Genomic DNA, 25,227 nt, shown 5'->3' with positions numbered 1-25,227 from the left:
GCCCATAGCTGCCTGCTGAAGGATAGCTGTTCATGGGTACAGCCAATAGCTGAATGCAACAGGATTGGTGCACCTAGGTACAGCCCATAGCCGGTTGTTGCAGGATAGATTTTCATGGGTGCTGTCCATAGCCACCTGTTGCAGGATAGCTGTTCATGGGTACAGCCTATAGCTGCCTGCTGCAGGATATCTGCTCTTGTGTACAGCCCATAGCTGCCTGCTGCAGGATAGCTGCTCCTGGGTACAGCCCATAGCTGCCTGCTGCAGGATAGCTGTTCAAGGATACAGCCCATAGCTGCCTGCTGCCTATTTTCTGTCCCAGTCCGACACTGGTTGCATGCTGCAGGACAGCTGCTCCTGGCTACAGCCCATAGCGGTTTATGGGTGCAGCCCATATCCGCGTGTTGCAGGATAGCTCCCCCGGGTACAGGATATAGCTGCCTGTTGCAGGATAGCTGTTCCTGGGTACAGCACATAGATGCCTGCTGGAAGATAACTGTTCCGGCGGAGATCTTTTATTCCTGCCGTTTGGTGCGAGGGGCCTAATGGGTGTAGATAAAGTGAAGAGGAGGTAGTGAATTAAAACAGGTATGGAACTCAAACTAAACAGATTTTATTATGACTGGCTTCCAACCTGATTAAAATGATAAGATTGGTCACTACCTGAAGTTATGTGCCAGGATGTTGCACTCTACTCTAAGTGGTCAACATGTTTCATGCTTACTGTCTGACTGATCAAGCAGCAATTCTTCAGGACCAATTAATGTTTCTAAAATCTACACACCGTGGTATGTGGGTCAACTAACCTTGGATTACCACGTAAACATCCAAAGGAAAAGTACCTAAGGATGTGATGGACGACCTAAAGGCTTGAGATGCCTGGCCCCATCAATCTCCGATGACCTAAAGGTACATGAACTCTGTGTCGTTTGTTCTCCTTGTAACTATTGGTAGACCTAACCTAATCCACCACACTGTCCCTCCCCTGCCCCGCCGCACCCCCCGCAGCACTCCCTCGGCGAGCCGCCACTGCTCCTGGGTACAGCCCATAGCTACCTGCTGGAAGATTCCTGTTCATGTGTAAAGCCCATAGGCCGCCTAATGCAGGATAGCTGCTCCTGGGTACAGCCCATAGTTGCCTTTTGCAGGATAGCTATTCATGGGTGCAGCCCATAGCAGCCTGATGCAGGATAGCTGATCCTGAGTACAGCCCATAGCTGCCTGTTGCAGGATAGCTATTCATGGGTACATCCCATAGCTGTCTGCTGCAGGATAGCTTCCTCTGGGTACAGCCCATAGCTGCCTACTGCAGGATAGCTGCTCCTGGGTACAGCCCATAGCTGCCTGTCGGAAGATTGGTGTTGATGGGTATAGGCCATAGATGCCACTTGCAGGATAGATTTTGATGGGTACGGCCCATAGCCGCCTGTTGCAGGATAGCTGATCCTGGGTACGGCCCATAACTGCCTGTTGCAGGATCACTTTTCACAGGTACAGCTATAGCTGCCTTCTGCAGGATAGCTGATCCTGGGTACAGCCAATAGCTGCCTATTGCAGGACAGCATTTTATGGGTACAGCCAATAGCTGCTTGCTGCAGAATAGCTGCTCCTCTGTACAGCCCATAGCTGCCTGCTGCCGGAATAACTGCTCCTGGGTACAGCCCATAGCTGCCTGGTGCAGGATAGCTGTTCAAGGGTACAGCCCATTGCTGCCTGCTGCAGAATAGCTGCTCCTGGGAACAGCCAATAGCTGCCTGTTGCAGGATAGCTGTTCATGGGTACTGCCCATAGCTGCCTGCTGCATGAAAGCTGTTCCTGGATACAGCCCATAACTGCCTGTCGGAAGATTGGTATTGATGGGTACAGGCCATAGATGCCTCTTGCAAGATAGCTTTTCACAGGTGCAGCCTATAACTGCCTCCAGCAGGACAGCTGCTCCTGGGTAAAGCCCAAAGCTGCCTGCTAGAAGATTGGTGTTCATGGGTACAGGCCAAAGCCACCTGTTGCCGGATAGATATTCATGGGTACAGCCGATAGATGCCTGCTGCAGGATAGCTGTTCATTGGTATAGTATATAGCCACCTCTTGCAGGATAGCTGCTCCTGTGTACAGCCAATAGCTGCCTGCTGCAGGATGGCTGTTCATGTGTACAGCCAATAGCTGAATGCTACAAGATTGGTGCACCTAGGTACAGCCCATAGCCGGTTGTTGCAGGATAGATTTTCATGGGTGCTGTCCATAGCCACCTGTTGCAGGATAGCTGTTCATGGGTACAGCCCATAGCTGCCTGCTGCAGGATAGCTGCTCCTGGGTACAGCCCATAGCTGCCTGTTTAGGATAGCTGTTCAAGGATACAGCCCTTAGCTGCCTGCTGCAGGATAGCTGCTCCTGGGTACAGCCCATAGCTGCCTGTTGCAGGATAGCTGTTCATGGGTACAGCCCATAGCTGCCTGTCGGAAGATTGGTGTTGATGGGTACAGGCCATAGATGCCTCTTGTAGGATCGATTTTTATGGGTACAGCCCATAGCAGCCTGTTGCAGGATAGCGGATCCTGGGTAGAGCCCATAACTACCTGTTGCAAGATAGCTTTTCACTGGTACAGCCTATAGCTGCCTCCTGCAGGATAGCTGCTCATGGGTAAAGCCCAAAGCTGCCTGCTAGAAGATTGATGTTCATGGGTACAGGCCGTAGCCACCTGTTGCCAGATAGCTATTCATGGGTACAGCCCATAGCTGCCTGGCGCAGGATAGCTGTTTATTGGTATAGTATATAGCCACCTGTTGCAGGATAGCTGCTCCTGTGTACAGCCCATAGCCGCCTGCCGAGGGATAGCTGTTCGTGGGTACAGCCAATAGCTGAATGCTACAGGATTGGTGCACTTAGGTACAGCCCATAGCCGGTTGTTGCAGGATAGATTTTTATGGGTGCTGTCCATAAGTGCCTACTACAGGATAGTTCTTCATGGGTACTGCCCATAGCTGCCTGCTGCAGGATAGCTGTTCATTGGTACAGTCCATAGCCACCTGTTGCAGGATAGCTGCTCCTGCGTACAGCCCATAGCTGCCTGCTGCATGATAGCTGCTCCTGGGTACAGCCCACAGCTGCCTGCTGGAAAATTGCTCTTCGTGGGTACAGCCCATAGCCAACTGTTGCAGGATAGCTGTTGATGTGTACAGCCCACAGCTGACTGTTGCAGGATAGCTGCTCCTGGGTACAGCCCATAGCTGCTTGCTGCAGGATAGCTGCTCCTGTGTACAGCTCATAGCTGCCTGCTGCAGGATAGCTGCTCCTGGGTACAGCCCATAGCTGCCTGTTGCAGGATAGCTGTTCAAGGATACAGCCCATAGCTGCCTGTTGCAGGATAGCTGCTCTTGGGTACAACCCATAGCTGCCTGTTGCAGGATAGCTGTTCATGGGTACTGCCCATAGCTGCCTGCTGCATGAAAGCTGTTCCTGGGTATAGCCCATAGCTGCCTGTCGGAAGATTGTTGTTGATGGGTACAGGCCATAGATGCCTCTTGTAGGATCGATTTTTATGGGTACAGTCCATAGGGGCCTGTTGCAGGATAGCTGATCCTGGATACAGCCCATAAGTACCTCTTGCAAGATAGGTTTTCACGGGTACAGCCTATAGCTGCCTCCTGCAGGATAGCTGCTCCTGGGTAAAGCCCAAAGCTGCCTGCTAGAAGATTGGTGTTCATGGGTACAGGCCATAGCCGCCTGTTGCCGGATAGCTATTCATGGGTACAGCCCATAGCTGCCTGGCGCAGGATAGTTGTTTATTGGTATAGTATATAGCCACCTGTTGCAGGATAGCTGTTCCTGTGTACAGCCCATAGCCGCCTGCTGAAGGATAGCTGTTCATGGGTACAGACAATAGCTGAATGCCACAGGATTGGTGCACCTAGGTACAGCCCACAGCCGGTTGTTGCAGGATAGATTTTAATGGGTGCTGTTCATAATTGCCTGCTTCAGGGTAGTTCTTCGTGGGTACTGCCCATAGCTGCCTGCGGCAGGATAGCTGTTCTTTGGTACAGTCCATAGCCACCTGTTGCAGGATAGCTGCTCCTGAGTACAGCTCATAGCCGCCTGCTGCACGATATCTGCTCCTGTGTACAGCCCACAGCTGCCTGCTGGAAGATTGCTCTTCATGGGTACAGCCCATAGACAACTGTTGAAGGATAGCTGTTGATGTGTACAGACCACAGCCGACTTTTACAGGATAGCTGCTCCTGGGTACAGCCCATAGCTGCCTGCTGCAGGATAGCTGTTCGTGGGGACAGTCCATAGCTGAATGCGGCAGGATTGCTACACCTAGGTACAGCACATACCTGGCTGTTGCAGGATAGAGTGTCATGGGTCCTGTCCATAGGTGCCTGCTGCAGGATAGCTGTTCATGGGTACAGCCCATAGCTGCCTGATGCAGAATAGCTGCTCCAATTGACAGCCCATAGCCGGATGTTGCAGGATAGATTTTCATGGGCACTGCCCACAGCTGCCTGCTGCTGCATAGCTCTTCATGGGTACTGCCCATAGCTGCCTGTTGCAGGATAGCTGTTAATGGGTACAGCCTAAGCTGCCTGCTGCAGGATAGCTGCTTCTGAGTACTACCAAATAGTTGCCTGTTGCAGGATAGCTGTTCATGGGTACAGCCTATAGCTGTTTGCTGCAGTAAAGCTGTTCCTGGGCACAGCCCATAGCTGCCTGTTGCAGGATAGCTGCTCCTGGGTACAGCCCATTGCTGCCTGTTGCAGGGTAACTTCTCCTGTGTACAGCTTATAGCTACCTGCTGCAGGGTAGCTGCTCCTGGGTACAGCCCATAGGCCGTCAGCTGCAGGATAACTGCTCCTGGGTGCAGCTCATAGCTGCCTGCTGGAAGATAACTGTTCATGGGTACAGGCCATAGCCGTCGCCTGATGCAGGATAGCTGCTCCTGGGTACAACCCATAGCTGCCTGCTGCAGGATAGCTGCTCCTGGGTACAGTCCAGCCTGCTGCAGGAAAACTGTTCCTGGGTACAAGCCATAGCTGCCTGCTGCAAGAGAGCTGTTCCTGGGTACCATTAGATCAGTTCAGACCATAATCGTTATACTAATCAGACTTACAGTCGACCTGGTTACGCACACAGTGGACAGCATCGGAGAAACCCCGACAATTTTCCATTAACTGAAAGGTTCACCTTTCTCAAATAAAAATGAGTACCCCAAAAAGCATTTTCTTCTCGTACTTGTACTCACTGAATGACACTTGACGGGAACCATTCCAAACACATGCATGAATGACATGACAAATGCAAAAAGAACAATTGATGGCCAGAATGCTTATAAATGTCAAACATTCATCTCAGTACAGAGATCTGGGCCTAAATCCATCGTTTTTTTGCTCCCCATGCCATTCCAGTTTAAACCCAGCCATGTGCAAATCAATCTTGACCCTGTTCACCATTTGGAACAGTCCAGCCTGAACTGCCAGGCCAGATACTCCCTGGACCAGAAACAAGCATCCTGGGACCGGTTTCGGGGCATCACCCCTCATCAGCCAGGCTAGCATGACTCCTGTGGCATGAAGAGCATGGGACCCATTCTGGGCATACAGTCCCACTTGGGCTGACAAATGCAAAAAGAACGATTGATGTCCAGAATGCTGATCAATGTCAAACATTCACCGCAGTACAGAGAACTGGGCCTAAATCCATGGTTTTTTTAATCCCCATGCCATTACAGTTTAAACCCTGCAATGTGCAAATCAGTCTTGAACCTGTTCACCATTTGGAACAGTCCAGTCTGAACTGCCAGGCCAAATCTTCCTTGGCCCGGAAACAAGCACCCTGGGACCCGTTTCGGAGCACCACTCCTCATCAGCCAGGCTAGCTTTACTCCAGTGGCATGAAGAGCATGGGACCCACGTCTGGGCATACATGTCCCACTCGGGTGACAAATGCCCTAAGTGCACCGGGTATGCCCATACGTGGGTCTCGTGCTTACTGTGTCACTGGATTCAAGCTAGCCTGGCTTATGAGAGGTGAGGCCCCGAAACCGGTCCCAGGATTCTTGTTTACGGCCCAGGGAGGACATGGCATGGCAGTTTGGGCTGGATTGTTCCCACAAGGAACAGGGTCAAGACTGATTTGCATATGGCTGGTTCCACTGTGGTGGCATGGTGAGCAAAAGAACGATGGATTTAACACAGATCTCTTGACTGGGGGCGAATGTCAGATTTGCTCTGCATGCCGTCCATCATCTGTGTGTCTTTTGCAAAATGACATGACAGGCTTGATCCTACACAGATAAACTGAGTCCATGCCTGTCCATATTTCCTTTGCCCTTTAGTCCTCAACTTTCCTGGCCAATGCTTAATGATTCCTTTCTCCTCTAATGACCCAAGAAAGCATGCCCCAAACTGTGTACATATCACAAAACTAATAACACTACACTCTTCAATAACAACGTGCACGAGGCACGATTTCAAAGCTTTTTGTTTTATGCGTATTTGGCTGGTCCGTCCACCAATATTTTAAAACTGAACTCTTCCAAGACTGAACTAACAATCACCAGGAATTGAATAGAGAAATGCAATGCCACTCTATGGTACCCACCTGTTCCTGTACATAGTGTCAATGCCAGCCTTCCTCTTGAACTCCAGGTTACCAGCATATGTTTTTGGCATCCCAAGCTTTTAAAGACAATTTTGCATGTTATTCTTTCTTGCCTGCACAACTAGATACCACATGTACCCAGTCATGCCTGGATTAGGCTACATCTTGTTACCTAGCTCTCAAAGAAACTGATTAGAAGTCTTCAACTAATTGAGAAGGCGATCACCTGCATAATTGCCAAAAGCACAGTCAAATATCACATTACTCCCATTTATTTCCAGCTCCACTAGCTCCCAGTGGTCAAAGAATAAATCTTAAAACATTGGTCTATCTACATTAGGCCACGCATGACTATCCTCCACCGTTTCTATCAAGCAAATCTAGGCTCCAAACTCCATCTTGAAGTCTCTAACCATGAGACAGGTTTCTTCTTGATGTCCCAAAAATTCCCACTTTCTCTTTAGTGAAAGTTTGCTTACTTGTGTGGCAGCTAAAGAGTGGAATTAGTTACCTGTGGACCTATGTACCCAGACCTTCTTTGATTAAAAAAAGAATGTAAAACTTTACCATTCAAAACCGCTTTAATTTGTCATAAAACGATCCAATCTGCCTTACTCTGTCTACATTGAGTTATATCTCTTTATATTAGTTGAGGGTCAAGAACCTAAGCAGTGCTTAATTTGTGCCGGTGTTTGCTGGTGCTTGGAATCAGTACCTATTTATAAACACTGCCACTTTAGCTATGAGAGCACACCAGATGGTGGAACTAACTGTTTTTTTAAGACTAGCAAAATGTTTAACAGTTCCAAATACTTAGGAACCATGATAACCGAGTGCATCTTCGGCTAAAGGCTCACTCCCTTGTTAAAGGCCCTTGCCTTTGGCTCGGGCCAGTATAGGCTGCTACGGTGGACTATAAGGCTATACGATCTCCACCGGGTATGACGTGGAGCAGGAGGAAACCTGAGTAGTGCTCTACATATAACTGTAGTAAAAACATAAACCCATGTGGAAGGACAATGATTGAGGCTGTGGAGACCAGTGTTAAAGTCAGTAGTTAAGGAAGTGGTCCAGTTTAAAAGGTATGTTGTGGGTTCCTTAAATAATACTTTTTATTGATGTGTCTAAACAAATGTAATTCAGTTGATGATTTCAACCTAAAGGAGCCCATGTTGCCAAAAAATGCTGGTGGAAGCAATGTGCATCAATCTGAGCATGTCAAGAATTAGCAGCAAGGCATCCTTTACTGATCTATGTGAATTAATAGAAAAACGTTAACTGAAAAACCAATTTGGAAGAATCCAAGTCATATAAAACCAATTTTTAGTAAAGAAACTTTTAAGGAAATACCAAAAGAAAATCAAAAAATAGAGGAAACCTTTTGAAGGAAAGATAATTTTAAAGAAAATCCAAAATTACATTAAAATTGAGTAGAGTGTAGGGTATTGAGGTGGGCTTTGGGTTCAGGGGAGCTGTTTAGGGTGATGAGGGCTTTTAGGGGTCAGGGATGGGAAAGTTCTGGTGTAGAAAGGTTTTTTCAGGATTGAGGGATGGATGGAGTTTAGAGTTGTTAGGGATTTTAGGTATCATAAATGGGTGGAGTTTAGCGGTGGTGAGGGGCTTTTTACGTTCACCGATGAGAGTAATTAAGGGATGGTGTGTTTTTGTTTAGTGTTCAGACGTGGGTGGAGTGTAGGAGTGTTGAGGTTTTTTTTAAGGTTCATGCATGGGCATAGTTTAGGGCTGTGAGTGGTATGTAAGGTTGAGTGATCAGTAGAGTTTATGGGCTGTAAAGGGTTTTCAGGGTTAATAACTGGTTGGATTGAGGTGGTGAAGGATATTAAGGGTTCAGAGATGGGTGGAGTTTAGATGTAGATGGATGTTTTTAGGGGTCATCTATGGGTGGAGTTCAGAGGTGATGAAGGGTATTTTAGGAGTCTGGAATGGATGATGTTTATGGGTGGTGAGGGATTTTAGGGGGTCAGGCATTGGAGGTGTTTAGGGATGGTGAGGGTGGTTTTAAGTTTCAGGGATGGGTGGAGTTTAGGGATGGCAGGGAGGTTTTGAGCATGGGTGTCAACATGGGGGCCAAGGAGGTGCGCTTCCCCTTGCCTGGATCACTCGCCAGTCGGCTGCAGTAACACTCTACAGCTGTTGTCCGGTCCGCCATAGTGTTACGCTGAACTAGTCGACTCATCTAGTCTACTGGCACTAGACTAATCGACTAGTGCAACATTACACATTTAATGGCCCCCGCACCACGGGCCATAACTAGAGTCTAGTCAAGGGCGGTGAGGGATCCATTGTTGGGCAAAAACAGTCCGGAGGCGGTGCCTCATTGTCATTGGTAGCTGAGAGCTATGCTACTAATGAGACTCGTCTCTCTCAGTAGAGTAGCGCTCAGCTACCAATGACAGTCAGACTGCTCCGCAGTCCGCATTAGGCGCCATTGCAGGCAGGCGAGGCAGCAATGTCATTGGGTAGCTGAGCGCTGCCAATGATAGCCTCCCGCATGTATCGTCTAACTGACGAGTCGTGAGTTGCACCAATCATGGTCTGACCTGCCCCGGGTTTCAGCCCCCAGGAAATGCGTACTGCAGCTGCGGAGGCTCTTCCAGAGACACAGAGAGACAGAGAGAGAGTACAGAGAAGCAGAGTCTGTGTCGTGTGCAGCGCTGCAGAGAGGGCCACGTTTCACTTCATTTCAATTTCTGGTTCATCATAGGTGCATTTTTGGCACCTACAACCACCTACTGCTTACAAACCTATCCTGGCAGCAGTGGCAGCCAGCTATATGTTTTAGTTTGCTGCTTGGGCTCACTTTGTTATAGAAAAACGTAGGAAAGAAAAAAACAACTGGGGGAGAGGAAGGTAAAAATCAGGGCAAAAGCAGTCAGAAAAATGGAGGGAGAGGAAGGAAAAAGCAGTAAAAAACAAGGCACAGCAGTAAAAACAGGGCAAAAGCAAGATATAACGGCCAGAACAATGGGGGAGACTAAGGAAAAAGCAGTCAAAAAAATGGCAAAAGCAGGAGAAAGCACTCAGAAAAACGGGGGGAATCGAGAGGAAGGAAAAAGCAGTAAAAAACAAGGCAAAAGCATGAGAAAGCACACAGGAAATGGGGGAGAGGAAGGAGAAAACAGTAAAAAATGGGACAAAAGCAGAAGAAAGCAGTCGGAAAAACAGGGGGAGAGGAACGGAAACGCATTAAAAACCAAGGCAAAAGCATGAGAAAGCACTCCCAAAAAAGGGACAAATCACTTAATCTCGCAGTGCCTACAAAAATTAATGTGTCCTTGTGTAAAGTAACTGGTGCTAATGTAAAGTGCTCCAATACCTTTAGGCGGGGTTGGCGTTTTATAAAACGGCACAAAAAAGTAACTGTTGCTTATGTAAAGTGCTCCAATACCTTTGGGTGGTGTTGGAACTACACAAAACTGCGCAAATGTGAAAAAGTCAGTGGAGGAGAGGATCTGTGCAATAGAGTTCAGTGGGGCAAGCTGCGACCAGCGGGAAGTGGACAAGCAGCTAACAGTAATTGCGGGCAGCCATGGGGAGATTAAGTGATCTGCTCGTAATCACAAAATGTGAAACTGAGGCCAAGGCAAAAGCAGGAAAAAGCAGTAAGAAAAATGGGAAAAAAGCACTCACAAAAATGAGAGAGAGGAAGGAGAAAGCAGGGCAAAAGCAGGAGAAAGCAGTCAGAAAAACGGCGGAGAGGAAGGGAAAAGTATAAAAAAAACAAGGCAAAAGCAAGAGAAAGCAGTCCGAAAAACGGGGGAAGAGGAAGGACAGAGCAGAAAAAATGAGGCAAGAGCAGGAGAAAGCAGTGGGTTTATATTTTGTGCTGCCATGGGGTTTTTTATGTTTATATGGTGTGGTGGGGTTATACCTGGTGATGTGGGATTATATCTGGTGAATGATGTGGATGCCATCAAGTGCCACTGCCAAGGCAAGTGCTGTGGGTTTATAGCTGGTGGTGGTGCTGTGGCAAGTGTTTTGGGTTCAAGCTGGTGCTGTGGGTGCAATTTACTGATGGAGCAACTGCTGTGCATGCAGTCAATTTGGTAGGGTGGAAGTTGCTAGCATGGAGTATTGAATTGCCTGATGTAGGTTTTCTGTAGGTCCTAGTTCGTAGCCTATTCTCTCTTACAAATACTACTAGATCAAGGAATGTACTTCCTCTTTATTGATAGCATACGTAAATGTGAGATTTAGATAATTGATGTTCAATTTCTGTGCCAACGTTCTAGCAGATTCAGGTGACCCTTTCCATAAAATAAACAGGTCAATCAATAAACCTGGTCCATAGGACATTGTTTTCTGAACACTCTTTCGCAAAGTCCACTGTGAGTACCTGCACCTCCCACCAGCCCATATGCAGATTTGCATAGCTGGAGGCGAAGCAGGTACCCATACCAATCCCTTGCATCTGTCTGAATGTATGCTGTTCGAACGAAAAGTTGTTTTTAAGAAACCACTCAGCCATATCTATGAGCATGTGCGTGTTCTGGTGTGTATATATATATATAATGTGTGTGTGCATCAGTGTGTGTACATATATCCACCCACATACACTTTTCCTTTTTCAAGTTTATATTACTGCATACAAGGATGTATTCGATAAATAGTGCACTGTAGGTGAGTTATTTTATGTTCACAAATCTCATCTTACCAATATAATTATGCATTATACAAGGAAAGTTTGCTTCTCCTTGCAGGAGAAATTTAAAGAGAATTTTCAACTCCCTGCAGCTCATCTTCAACTCAGTTTATTCAATACAGCCAGCCCGGTGATGAGCATAGTATTTAATGATCCCCATTTCTTTTCAGAAATGGGCATCCACAAATGTTTTTCAAAATAAAAATTGCATGATTTAGAATTTGATATTAAAAAGCAAGAAAATTATCTAGACATGGTGAACAGGAGGCGACAGAAGAACCAAGTACAAGCAGTTCTGCAGGTCCAGTTTCAGCTCCAACATAATCTAGCCATCATGTTGATGCACCTGTAAATGATATTGGATTGTACTTTACTTCATCAAAAAAATTAACAGATAATGTAAAATACAATCTTCTAATAAATACGTATGCTCCTCCAGAAACGTATGACTTCAAGAAGGATTCAGGTGGAACACGCTGTTTCCTTCATGTGTGGATTAATCAATATTCACCATGGCTTAGCTACTCTCTACAACTGAAAGGTGCGATTTTCAAGTTTTGCACAGTTTTTCTACAGCCAGTTCATCGTGGGATACAAGGAGAAGTCATAACTTTGCATTTCACTAAATATAAAGACTTCCATGAAAGTGCATGCAAGCATGTCCTATCGTCTTGGCATTAAAATGCACAAGTGGATGCAACTCACTTTCTGGTGATCAGAAAGAAACCAGAAACAAGTATTGTTTGCCAAATAGTGCTGTAAAAGGGCATGTTGAAGAAAATCGGAAAAAGTTATTTCCAATTTTATCTACTATCTTATTTTGTGGCACCAATGACATTGCTTTACGTGGGAAAAAACTTACAACTGAAATGTGCAAAGTCTGTACCAATTTCGCATTGAAGCAGGAGATGTGATCCTAAAGAACCGTCTGGAAAATGCACCAGTTAATGCACGTTATACATCAGTTCGAGTTGAACATGAATTGATAACAATATGTGAAGAAACATCAAGAGAAGAAATAGTATCCTTAGTCAATCTGTCAAATGGATTTTCAATCATTGCTGATGAAAGTACTGACATATCCGGAAAAGAACAGATGCCACTTGGAGTACGTTTTGTAAACACAAGTAGCATCGTACCTGTCATCAGAGAAGAATTCACTTGATTTGCAACCTTAAAAGAAATGGATGCTATCTCAATTGCAAATATGATTATGGATACATGTTCTAAATTTGGATTAAATTTAGAAAACTCATGGCCAAGGATATGATGGATGCTCTACAACGGCAGCAAAGGAAGATGGCATTCAAGCCATAATAAAGCAAAAATATCCTAAAGCTGCTTTTGCTCACTGTGCTGCACATAAACTTAATTTGGTTGTTAATGACCTGAACGCTGTTCCTGATATACGGAAATCTACTGGCACAGTGAAAGCCTTCATCAAGTTTTTCCATGAAATTCCAAAAAGAAGATCTCTTATTCTTAATGTGCCAATGCTGAGTGAAACACGATGGACAGCAAAATTCAAGAACATTCGAATTTTTAGCTCACACGTTTAAAAGATTTTTAAGCAATTACGCTTATTGGTCACTACAGCATCAGAGAAAACACATCAAGATGCATATCAATTGCAATACTCCTCCAGCACAATGAGCTTTCTCTTTTGCTTGTCCATAAACAATCTTTGGGGAGAGGAGTTGGCCTAACGGCTAGGGCGGTGGACCTCGAAGCTGGGGAACCGGGTTCGAGTCTCAGCAAGGATGCACAACATCCAGTGATTCTGGGCAAATCACTTAATCTCCCGGTGCCTAACAAAAATGAATGTGTCCTCATGTAACGCAACTGGTGCTCGTGTAAAGCGCTCTGATACCTGATACCCCCGGGTCAGGTTCGCACTATATAAAACTCTGTAAAATAAAAAATAAAATAAAAATTACTCATCAAGATTGGAATCTGTAAGCCAGGCTCTCCAAACTGTTTAGCTTGATATCCTCAAGGTGTGTAATCACGTACAAGACCTTCTGACTGTGTTCCGTGATCACAGGCAAAAAGCAGAAGAGCAATTTAAGGACATTTATACAAATGTTCAAATAATGGGAGAAAAACTGAACACAAGCTTTGTGTTCCCAGACAGTGTGGCCGGCAGGTATTTCGTTCTGATTTTGATTCCTCTTCTGTGGAAGAATACTATCACCAGTCTATCTATGTGCCATACATGGACTCTATCATTGCGTCATTAGAAAGCTGGTCTGTCAATGAAAACAAGACAAATTTGAGTCTATTCTCACTTTATCCAAAACATATGGCAAAAATGTCACTTGAGCAATACAAATGCCCTACTGCAAACCTCAGAGAAATTTACGCCATTGAAAGCCTGGAAGCCGAAGCAGTCACAAAGTTTTAGATCTGGTCAACGAAGGATAAGCAGTTTGGCAATTGATTTGCTAAACCACACAGATTAATTTCCATCTGTCCAGAAAGCAATTCTCATTGCTCTCACATTACCAGTGACCACTTGCACAGTGGAAAGGTCTTTCAGCACAATGAGAAGGGTGAAAACCTGGTTGAGATAGACAATGGCAGATGATCGCTTATCGGGTTTGTGCATGATGAGCATATATCGAGCAAAAATTGATGTAAGCAAACGACAGCTGATTGACAAAGGAATTGATACATTTGTACAAGACTAGAGACGTTCAGAGTTCCTTTTTCGAGATCACTAACCAGCGAACAAAAAACCGTATAAAACAACTCATTGGAAAATATGACAGTTAAATTTCAGCAAAAGTGTAGATGTTTGCAGTTCCTGCAACAGTCATCCGGGTTAAGTTTATGTTTTATTTTCCAATTTGGATGAGAACAACTGTTATTTTATTTAAGTTAATATATTTGGTTTAATTTATTTTAATGTATTTAAGTTAATACATTTACAAAATAAATACATTTGCCATACATTTTAATTCTCATTCATTTTTGCACGTTAACACCAAATGCAGACTCTACATGTTTTTGATAATTCATTTATAGTGCCTTCACTACCTTGATCATGTGTGTATGAATAATGTGGTGTATTCAATAGTGGTGACATAAAAACAGACTAGAAATTGCTAATCAGAAAATGGCAGCATGATCCTTTCATTAAGCTTTGCATCAGGTTTCTCAACCCTTTGTATGCCTGCGCTTTTTCACCTTTGGCCAGCAGCTACTCCTGCCTGCAGCTCTGCTTTTTTCCATGGCAACTGCTAGAAGGTGTGAATGATATCTACCAATGACCACAAAGAAAGAGATGGCTGTGGCACAACAATCCTATGGTGTAAGAGATCGTATGCGCCCTGCTTCCTGCCCCCACGGCTCCTCCTGCGCCCCAGTGTTTCTTGTGCCCCACATGGCACACATTATGTAGGAGGATACCGATGACGTTACAATTTTGCCGCCCCTCCCCCTGGAAAAATTTCTGCGGATGCCCATGGTTTTAACAGTTCAGTGATGGGTGAGGTTTATACATATAAAGATGCTTCTAAGGTTCAGGAATGGGTGCAGTTTAGGGATAATGAGGGGGTTTTAGTGTTGAGGAATGGGTGGAGTTTAGGGGTCAGGGAAGGGTGGAGATTAGGCGCGGCAAATCATTTTTAAGGATCATGTCTGGAAGGGGGGTGGGGTTTAGAGGTAGAAGGGGCTTTTAGGGTCAGGTAAAGGTGGGATTTAAGGGTCAGGAATAGGGGTAGTTTTGGCATGGAGAGTTTTTTGGGGGAAGGGATGCAGATGTTATGGGATTGTGATGGTGTTAGTGATCATTATTGTTTAGGGGCGATGAGAGGTCAGTGAATTTAAAGTATCTGAAGTAATTGTTTGACAATGTACAAAATATATAAATCTGAAGTAATATCCCCTAAAGTGAAGCACTGAAATAAATACCTCTGACAAAATTGTAATTAAAACATGTAACCATTGCATTTACACCATAAAATAGCCATGCAAAATCCAATACAAAAGGAAGACATTTTATGAATTGGGTCTATAAAATGGTAAATGTCATTCATCCTGCAAATTTACATTAAAAAGTTTAGGTGAAATGGTTTCTCAGTAATAGTATTCCATGAAATCTTTTTTCCATTAAATCACATACAACCATCCTTTACAGCAATCACTACTAGGGTATCACCAGGAAGGGGGATCAGTATGACCCTAGAAGTATCGCCTATGGTCCATGGACTTTGATTGGGGCCTGAGGATGCAACATTTCACTTCATCTAAGGCACAGAAACTTTAGAATTGACCAAGACAGGAAGAAAGTAGAAGTTGGTGTTAATATATTGACATCTTTGGGAATGAGCGTAGAAGAAATGGTTGAAATTGTAACTGGTATTCAGGTATTTGGCAGCAAGTGTGGCTTTTTGAGAGCAGTGGAGATCTGTCCACATTTTCAAGTAATCTTTGACTAAGATATGAGCAACCACAGTATACATTTGTGAGAATCATGTGAAAAGAGAGAAAAAATAAAAATGGTTTTATTGGTGACCTTTCCTCCAACAATCCTTGTTGTAGTAGTCAACAGTTGAATGTCTAACAAGAAAAATAAACGAATGAAAAAGCAACTGAAATTAAAAGGACATTTTACTAAGAATTTAAATGAGATTCCACAGAACAATTTTGTAAAATAATACATTCATCTTGCTCAGATGTGACTTGGGGGCTCACCACCAAACTCCCTATCATGCACCACACTATGCGAGGGAGACAATTATTGTGCAGGAGGTGGGTGCATTGTGGCATGTTCATTCGGAGGCAGGCACTGTGCAGCCTATCACCTCAAACCTTGCAAGCCCCATTTGTGAACCATGGACACCTGCACAGTGTGAGTTATAGGCGATTATACTTAGTGCATATTGGTGTGTAATTTTACGAACAGACTCCCAGGGTTGTTATGATATTTCTTGGCTTAATGATGACACAGGTTATTTTGGTTTAAAGAAGATTTACTTTTTCATTTTGCGGCTGCCATGGTTCAACATTAGTGAGTGCCCGCAATAGTAGGAACGTCTCTTTAGGTCATGTGCTATTTTTCCAGAAATGAGTCTCATTTTTTGCTCTGCCTGTCTCCTAGCTGGCTACTTCTTCACTTGGTGGAGTCACCCTCCAACTGATCGCTTTAGTGTTCAGTGAATACCAGGCTGACCCATTGGATTTGAAATACACATGAGCCATCTTGGTTTCAACTTGTCATTTCATCATTCCAGGTGACATTAATCTCTAGATGCTCCCAACCATCCAAAAGTGCCTATGTTAATTGATTCCAAGGCCACGCTTGGTCTCGAACAACAAGTTAGTTTTGTTTAAGAAGACCTCGCTAGGCAACTGTTGGTCTATTGGATGTATAAGACCATATTTCTTAACTAATAGAAGACTCAGTGTACAATAAATATAAATAAAAAATCTTTCTATTCATACAAAATCATTTAAAAAGACCATCATACAAACTATTTTACTTTTTAGGATAAATATATGTAGGACATTAACATCATGTGCTACTAATCTAATTTAGCCAGGGTGTGAGTTAGCTGCCCGTTACCCGATCTATGATTACTTAGACATAGCCGGTCCCTAAAAAGAACGATAGGTCTATACCCAACCTTTATACAGTTAAATTAATATCTCAATTGTCAACATTGCATGTCCCCCAACAGGATCATATATATGTGTTTATAATTAAATTAAGGGGTACCACTGCACATAATCTAATGTCATGGATTATGGATTACATCATGATAGTTTTGTACTGTTTTTTCTATCGTAGTGATACCGATCATTCTGGAGGCATTGATTTATTCTGAGATTTGTACTCCTGCATCACGGGCATATGTAGCCATCAGAGAACTAGAAACATCCGATCAAACTTTAATCCATCAGGCAAATTTAAAGTCATTAAAGGTATTTCTTCAGAAATATCTTTTAAACCTCACATCTAAATAATTTAATTTTTATTTAGCAAATTCATGTTTTCTTCTCGTAGTTGCTGACTTTATCCTCCTTCATATATTGCTACACTATGGCCCTAACATGGATCATGTTTGACCGGTTATTGAGCCTTCTTTTTATTTTTTAAACAATAAGGTATTTACATACAATTTGACATCAGTCATTTAGACATTTACCTTTATCAGAAGTTTAATTACATTGAAATTCATTATTTTTAAACTTAATTTGGTTTCTTGTACTCTTTTTCCTCAATTAGCTGACAGCATTCCACCTGTCCGATACACATGTGATGTTCTTCCTTGATGACATCTTTATGGTCTGGGTAAGCAACTCTCCCTCCATTTAAGAATGTCTTCATTTTATCATCTTATGCTTCCATGAGACCACAACTCTGCGCTTTATCAGGATGCACTTTTTTCCTTTTACTGTTTTCTACTATTTCACGGGAATTACATGATTTTTCCAATTGCGATTAGGCAATCGGAGCATGTAGTTTGGTGTTGGTGAATCTAATAACGTTTACATTTCTGTCGGCCTATACCACTTATACCACTCTGCAGCTAGAGGGTTTCAGTCACTTGTTTTATGTTTTTATTGAGACTCAGTCTAAATCTTTTATTTTTAGGCACATGATTTAATGTGGCTTTCCTGATGAAGGTGCTTTTCTCGCCGAAACGCGCATAGATTATGAAGATTCATCATTAAAGCAAAAGTCACAGAATTTTATCTTTACATTTATTGCATTTTTTATTTAAATTTGTATCAGTTCCCTATCAACAGCTTCACAAAGTTACGTATATTTACATTTATCATTGATTGTGCCATTTTCTCTTACACAGACCATTTGTACAGGACTTACAGATTTAGTTTATCATATGAGATATTTGGAAAACACTTTATCATTGTTATAAATGCTATTTTTTAATGTTATATTAATGTCCTACATATATTTATCCTAAAAAGTAAAATAGTTTGTATCATGGTCATTTTAAATAATTTTGTATGAATAAAAAGATTTTTTATTGATAATTATTGTACGTAGAGTCTTCTCCTAATGGTTAAGAATTATGGTCTGATACATCCAATAGACCAACAGTTGCCTAGGGAGCTCTTCTTAAACAAATGTATCTTCCCTGCCCTAGGAACAAAAATTAGTAGCAGGGGGTCCTTATATATACATTGAACAACAGGTTAGCTTCTTCATACACTCAGCTGAAGATATATTAGATCCAATCTTTTCCCTGCATCCAACTGTCAGGGTCTCACCACTATTGCAGCTAGATGGGCAGAGCATTACGTTATTCTTTTCTGCTCCCGCTAATCACCTTCACCTCACCCACTTGCTCCACCACTCCCTCTCTTATGCAGGCCTTGACAAAATTTAAGCATAATCATTTCAGCCACGCTTTGGCGACTAATGCTTCTACTAATGCAATTATCTCTCACACTAATAACGAAAGTGTGGTAGCATATATTCTCTTGATGACTAATGCTCTGAACTCGATTTCCCCTTTTTTTAAACTTCGTTCTGAAAGCTCCATCCCCTCTGCACGTAGTTTTTTTGTTGATCTTGCAGAAACTAAGGGTAGCTGTAAACATCTTGAGAGTTCTTAGACAACAAAAAAAGGAATGAAAAAGGATTTAAAAAAGAATGGATACCCTACTTTTATACACACATTGCATCTGCTAATAACTCTTCTTGAGATGTTGTCTAGTTTGAAATCCTTTTAATCCTCCTCACCTCACATTCTCTGTTGCAGCACTTTCCTCCTACTATATACTGATCCGCCCAGTTCCACACTGCTGCATCTGTCTATTTCAATGTTTGATCTTGTAGAGACAGGCTTGGTAGACAACTTTTGCTCCATCTCAAATCTGGCTTCCCTCTTGATCATTGCACCCCTTATATTCTTCACAAAGTGTTGCATGAGGCAACCCTGGATCTTATTTCTTTGTGAAACCTCTTGCTGTCTTCAGCTGCATGCCCCCTATTTGAAAGCAAAAGTTCTTATAGTCCCCAAGCTCAAAAAGCAGTCAGCGTACCCTCGTGTACTAATCAACAATAGTCCTATTTCTATTCCTGCAAAAATCATAAAAAACAAAGTCATCAGTCAGATTTTAACCTAGCTGATTTTTTAGACCCTTCTCAGGCTGGTTCTCAAACCTGTCATAGCACAGAATCTGCTTTACTTTCAGTGTAAGTGGAATTTCAAGCTGCACTTGACAGATGAGTCAAGATTACTCTTATCCTTCCTTATCAAAAGCAGCTTTTGACACAGTCTCCAAGTCCAGCCTTCTTTGACTTAATCATTTTGGCATCCAGGCCCTTTTTATGAAGTGGAGAGACTCATTTCTTATGCATCACACTCAGACAGTTCATCTCCCTCTCTTTTGTTCCTCACATTACACTGTTATGTGGAGAGTCCCTCAATGGTCATATCTGAGCCCCACCCTTGTCAGCTTGTATGTGTCACCTTGGCCAGTCTCATCTGCTTGTTTGGGTTTCAATTCAAGTCCTATGCAGATGATATCCATATTCTTTAGTGGTGACTTCCTCTCCACAGCTGAAAAGTTCTAGGCATGCATATTTTCTGTAGCATCATTGATGTCCACCAACTCTCACAAACTGAGGGGCATATTTACAACGAGGCGATAAAAAATTATCGCCGCTTTAGCGGCCGTTTTCGGCCGAAAAGCGGCGATAATTTTATCGCTATATTAGCAAGGCCACGCTAACGCATGAAACCTTGCTTTAGCGTGGGGATTTCTAACGCCCAGCTTTGCATCTCTAATGAGATGCAAGGTGGGCGTTCCTGACCTGACATGATAGGAGAAATGTCGCTAAGCGACATTTCTCCTATCATCAAGCCCCACGCTATGAAGCATAGCGTCAGGAAAAGTAGCGATAACACCTGTTATCGCTACTTTCCTAACACCTGCTTCAGGACTGACTTAGCCATGATATCCTATGGAAGGAGGATATCCTGGCTAAGTCCCTATCAACAAGCTAACGTGAGATTATCGCTGGGTTTCCAGTGATAATCTCACGTTAGCCAGTTAGCGCTAGGATTTTTATCACTGATGAGATAAGCGTTGCTAATAGCACGCTATCTCAGCGATAAAAATCGGCGCTAGCCGGCGATAATTATCCGAGCGCTAAGTGCGCTCAGCGATAATTATCGCCGGTTGTTGTTGATATGCTCCTTAATGGTGATAAGACTGACATTATGGTATTTGGAAGGACCTCTCTTCACCTGGTTCTCAAAGTTGGTGGCCTATGGTGTTCAGTCCTTTCCCAACACTAGCACAGTCTGCTAGGAATGTTGGCATAGTTTTTGATTGCTAGTTTCCTTCTTCTGCCCATATAAATATAGTCTCTACTTCTTATTTCTATTTTAGATTACTCTGTAAAGGTTTGCCCCTCCCCTCTCTAGAACACTGTAAAACTGTAATGCAAGCCACCACAATATCGTGCTTGGATTACGCTCTCACTATCTCCCTCTTCCACTGTCTGCCTTTTCCTCCCTCTGTCTTTCTGATTCTTTCTTTCAGGCTACCTCACCTTTCTCTCTTTACCGTTATCTTTCCCTATCTCACCTATCTCTACCTCATTTTGATCTCTACCTCCCTTTTGCTTCTATGTTACCTCCCTATCCTTTTCCTACTTCCCGCCCCTTACCATCTCTTTTTTCACAGCAACGTCTGAGGTAACTGTCTAGCCACAGATGTGTACACACAGAAAGAGGAGAAGAGAAGCAAGGCGGGGTGAGGCATAATAAGCAGAGAATCCGATTTCACTCTGTAGAATGCTGAAAATCCTCAGAGCTCTACTTTTCCACTCTTACAGCAAAAATGCAAATAGTAAAGAGAGATTTATTTGTGATTATGAATATCTGCCAACTAATGCTACCATTTCAAGCTCTGCGAGGTTTTGTCTTCATTTAATATGCTGCACTAGACAATTGAATATCAACCGAGTCACCCTTACCATGTTTTTCCTACACCAGCAGGAACAGGCTGTTGAGACACGGAATTCCATGTAAAATGCTGTTTGCAGATCAAAAAAATCTAGATCCAAGCTCAAAATGAAATGACTTTATCAATTGCGCCAAGTGTCTACTTACAGCAACTGCTGTTCATATTGGAAGCTTCATTTAAGTTTGCAGTTACCGAAAATCAGATATTAATTTTCACCCCATTGATTGTTCAGGGTTTCCTTTGATGTTACTTGGCTGGTGGACCCTAGGCGGCATGATCTTTTGCCTGTTTTTGGGTGCCTTCACTTCTGAAAATTTAACACATCACTTATTATTGTTTGGCATCGCAGGGACTAGTAAAGGTAGCACACTCCCAGTTCTTCCATACCAGGGACCCCAAAGTATGTCTATCTAGAGCCACAAAATCCCTAAAATGTTCAGGGAGGGGGTCAGCATCCAGTGGCTACACACAAAGATATGGCTGTGATCTGCATCTGATTACAGTCGACTTGAGACGTAAGTTTCTACAGACTGGGTCCCAACCATTTTTCACAATTCTCGCCGAAACCACTTATAGAATTATAGAAAAGCCAGGTTTTCTGATTTGTTGCAGGTAAATGCTTCAGGAACTCTGAGTTTTGCAGCAGACACTATAGTCTCACAGTCTTCCAGAGGTAAAGGTCTTCAGATCAAACCTGCCAAAATTTACTAGAGGAAAAATACTGTAAATACCAGGAAGTGTGGATTTTGGTTCAGGCAACACCAAAATCTGCATGTTACATCCCATTCTGTGGGCAAAAACGGAATAGGCGATAATAATCACACCCAATAAATTTCGAAAACCTCAGTGTCATATTTCTTCGGGTGTGATAATTATGGCATCTGATATCGTGCCTTCGTATTGCAGCAACAAGTTCGTGTGTCCATTTTGTGAATGAGCTACATCCTTAAACATCTACCCAACCTACTCTCTGTCACTGATCAACACAAAGATAGGAAACAGTCCTTGCAAGTTGCTACGGTCAACATAATTCAAGCAATGGGTGAGATGATCCTGGTCTGTTCGCAGTGGCGTAGAAAGAACACCGTGGGCCCAAGTGAAACACAGGGAGCCGCCCCACCATCCCCAGGCTTGGTCGTAAAACAAATCTGCCACTAACTGGGGTCCAGTGGACGCCTCAAAGCCCTGGGCCCAGCACCACTGTACCTTCTGCACGTTTAATAGATACGCCCCTGTCTCCCCTATAAAGAAGAGGCTTTACCAGGGATTTAAGCTTCTGGGTACCATAGCTTCCAAAATATTTCTCAACAAAGTTATGTATGGGCATATTTTGTTTTCCACCACTATGGAGCACTGCAGGTACTTCGAGGTTAACTTCCTGTACTGCACTGTAACCATAACTTATTAACTCGGGGTTTAGCAAATAACTTACTCCTGGGGTTACAGATGCTAAATGATTATACTTCTATTTTAATAACTTTTCCCCTTTCTGCATCGTTTTTACGTTTTTGATACATTATTTCGAAATCTGTTTTTATTCCGTTTTGCCTTTGCGTTTCGGTTGATGTACATATCTTAACTCTATCTCAGTACAGGGCCCATCGCTTTTGGTTTGGAGTCTGATTACATATTTTTAATAATCTAAGCAGTACATTGAACATTATATAGTCCCAGCAGACTGTGTGTATGTGCCCAGGCAAGGAAGCTAGTTTTCATTCCATCAATTGATGGCGCGGACAGTTTGCAACACTTCACACCTTCAGTCATTTTACCCGGGATTTTCTACCTAGCAATAACATTTGTTATTCCACACCAGGCAATAAACATAAAGAAAAGGCTCCGCTGTCAGGAGTGAGCTGTGCAGTTCAGGAAGCCAGAACAATGCCTGTAAATAAAATATGAAATCCAGTGTTTCATGTCAAGTGCTGCTTTCATTATTCATAAGGCATGCAAACCGTGAACGGGTACTGTACCTTGCAATATCCTTTGCTATCTCCTCATTAGGGCAGTTGATGAATGAGACAGAGTGTCTCCCAGAGATGTAGCTTCCAGTCAATGCAGAGTGCACCTGGAGGCTCAGACTCTTTAACACTGGGTACATCATACAAGAGCAGACCATGACCTAAAAGGAAGCGAAATAAAACCAGGGTTAAGTGACTGTGTTTCCCAAATATATCAAAACAATTGTGTGTCTGTGCACCAGCAAACAGTCTGCAAGAGCGTTGCTGAGAACTCATGTTGACATCCCATCTAGTTCACAACACTCCCTATCTCCAGCAGAGGTGTCAGGAGCAGGAAGCCAAGGTGAGACTGGCAATGGATAGCTGATAGCAGCAGTGTAACAAAATATTCCACATTTATTTATATTTTTAAAGCCGCCTTATACCCATTGCTAGATTGCACTATGCCAGTGCTAGGGATAAAGCAGAGGTGCACATGTTTCTATACTGCCAACAACCCTGCGTTTAAAGATTTCCAACTCTGGTGACAGCTGGAGGTGGGCGGAATTTGCGAAATCCACTTTCGCAAATTATGGCGAAAATGTTTAAAATTATCGCAAACAAGCGGAAATATCGCGAAGATGCAGAATTTTTTTCCCCGCATGTTCGCGAGATTTTCTGCATGGTTGCAGGTCGCCAACTTACCCATGTGGTTGCTCGCGGGCGCGGCCATCTTGTTTTGAGTTGTCTCGCGGTGCATGATCGCGAGAAGAAAGACGTGATCGCGCGACGCATGACGTCACTGCAGGCGCGAACTGTCGCGAGACAGCGCAAATGGCTAAAAACAATCCAACATCTCATGGAGAACGCGACCGGATCAAGAAAACTTGTCGGCGAACGCAGGGATTCAGGTAAGGCGATCGCGCGCGAGAATGTATTATTTTACAGCGCGAGCAAGAAACAAATTATCGCCAAGCTGCGGAAAGCGGAAATTTTGACATTTTCGCGCTCTCCGCGGAACGCGAAAATGTCAAATTATCGCACTTTCCGCGAACGGAATGAAATATTTGCCCAGGCCTACAATACCCGATCCCACAAAGTCATAAAACAAAGTCTGAGGCCTGCCTTCCTTTCCTCGAGGGCTCCGAAGGTCCTTCCAAATAGAGTTGGAAGACCACTATGTTGTCTAAGTAGGCAACAAAAAATTCCTCCATCCCAGGGAGTACGCCATTCTCTGACTGTTGAAGGGTGGCAGGGACATTCTTCAGCACAAACGCGTAACTCAGAACTGGGTGAGTACCACTGGTGCCGTGCGCCAAAGGAGATTTTTGTATTTGCATCAGGGGTAAAAGCAATCTGCAAATAGCCACAGGTGAGATCAAAGGTGCTAAAAACCTATCTTGCCCACAAGCACATCTGCTTAGACTATCAGGGGAGCGTCAGTCTTGGTGTCCTCACTGAGGCAGGTCACCTACACAAAACATCAAGTCTGTGGTGCTTTGCTTAGGCGCCACCATCACTGGACTTGTCTGTGGACTTCAGTCTTTTCACTGACATTGAGGCTTAGCATCTTGGCCACATCTGCTCTGATGCAGGCCTGAACCTTCACAGACTGTTTCCAGTATTCAGTGCAGTGTGTGCACACCAGTATCAACCTTGACTGTCAGGGAAAACAGGCTGAGAGTTTTCTCAGGCCTGCCCTAACTCTTTCTTGCTTTGTAGATCTCAGATGGTGAAAGTTCCCTCCACAGATCCACACTTCGGATCTCCCCAAAGTAAGCCAGGGAGGGGGTCACTGCATTCCTCCTCTATCTTAGCGACTATGAAGGTCACCCGATCTCCATATGATGATGGAATGGCTTTAGATCTTTTAAGCGATGCTGCCAGTACTCAGATCATTTAGAATCTGAATTTCTATTATTTTGCAGAACGGTCAAGGATCCGGTCAGTTTACTTTCTAGAGACCACAGCTTGCCAGCCACTATCTCCTTCTGGTCATACCAATCTTTCTGTAGCCGGGGCTCATCTGACAGTTACTGTCTCCTTTGTGCATATACGGTCCCATCTTTCACATG

General features: G+C 43.7%; 1 protein-coding gene across 1 annotated transcript in view; it reads right to left on the bottom strand.

Moving 5' to 3' along the window:
* LOC146868725 (protein CutA homolog) overlaps positions 1-25,227 on the bottom strand; it is a 250,648-nt gene that overhangs the window by 139,149 nt on the left and 86,272 nt on the right. The window contains exon 2 of the mRNA XM_085613545.1: positions 23,186-23,334. Coding sequence (XP_085469671.1) covers positions 23,186-23,334 — 149 coding nt within the window. The remainder of the gene's footprint in view (positions 1-23,185; positions 23,335-25,227) is intronic.

Source organism: Triturus cristatus, chromosome 1_2 (genome assembly GCF_964204655.1).
Source record: "Triturus cristatus chromosome 1_2, aTriCri1.1, whole genome shotgun sequence".
NCBI classification, from domain to species: Eukaryota; Metazoa; Chordata; class Amphibia; order Caudata; family Salamandridae; genus Triturus; species Triturus cristatus.
Note: the sequence above shows the minus strand (reverse complement) of the source record. Positions and strands in the feature narration are given on the sequence as shown.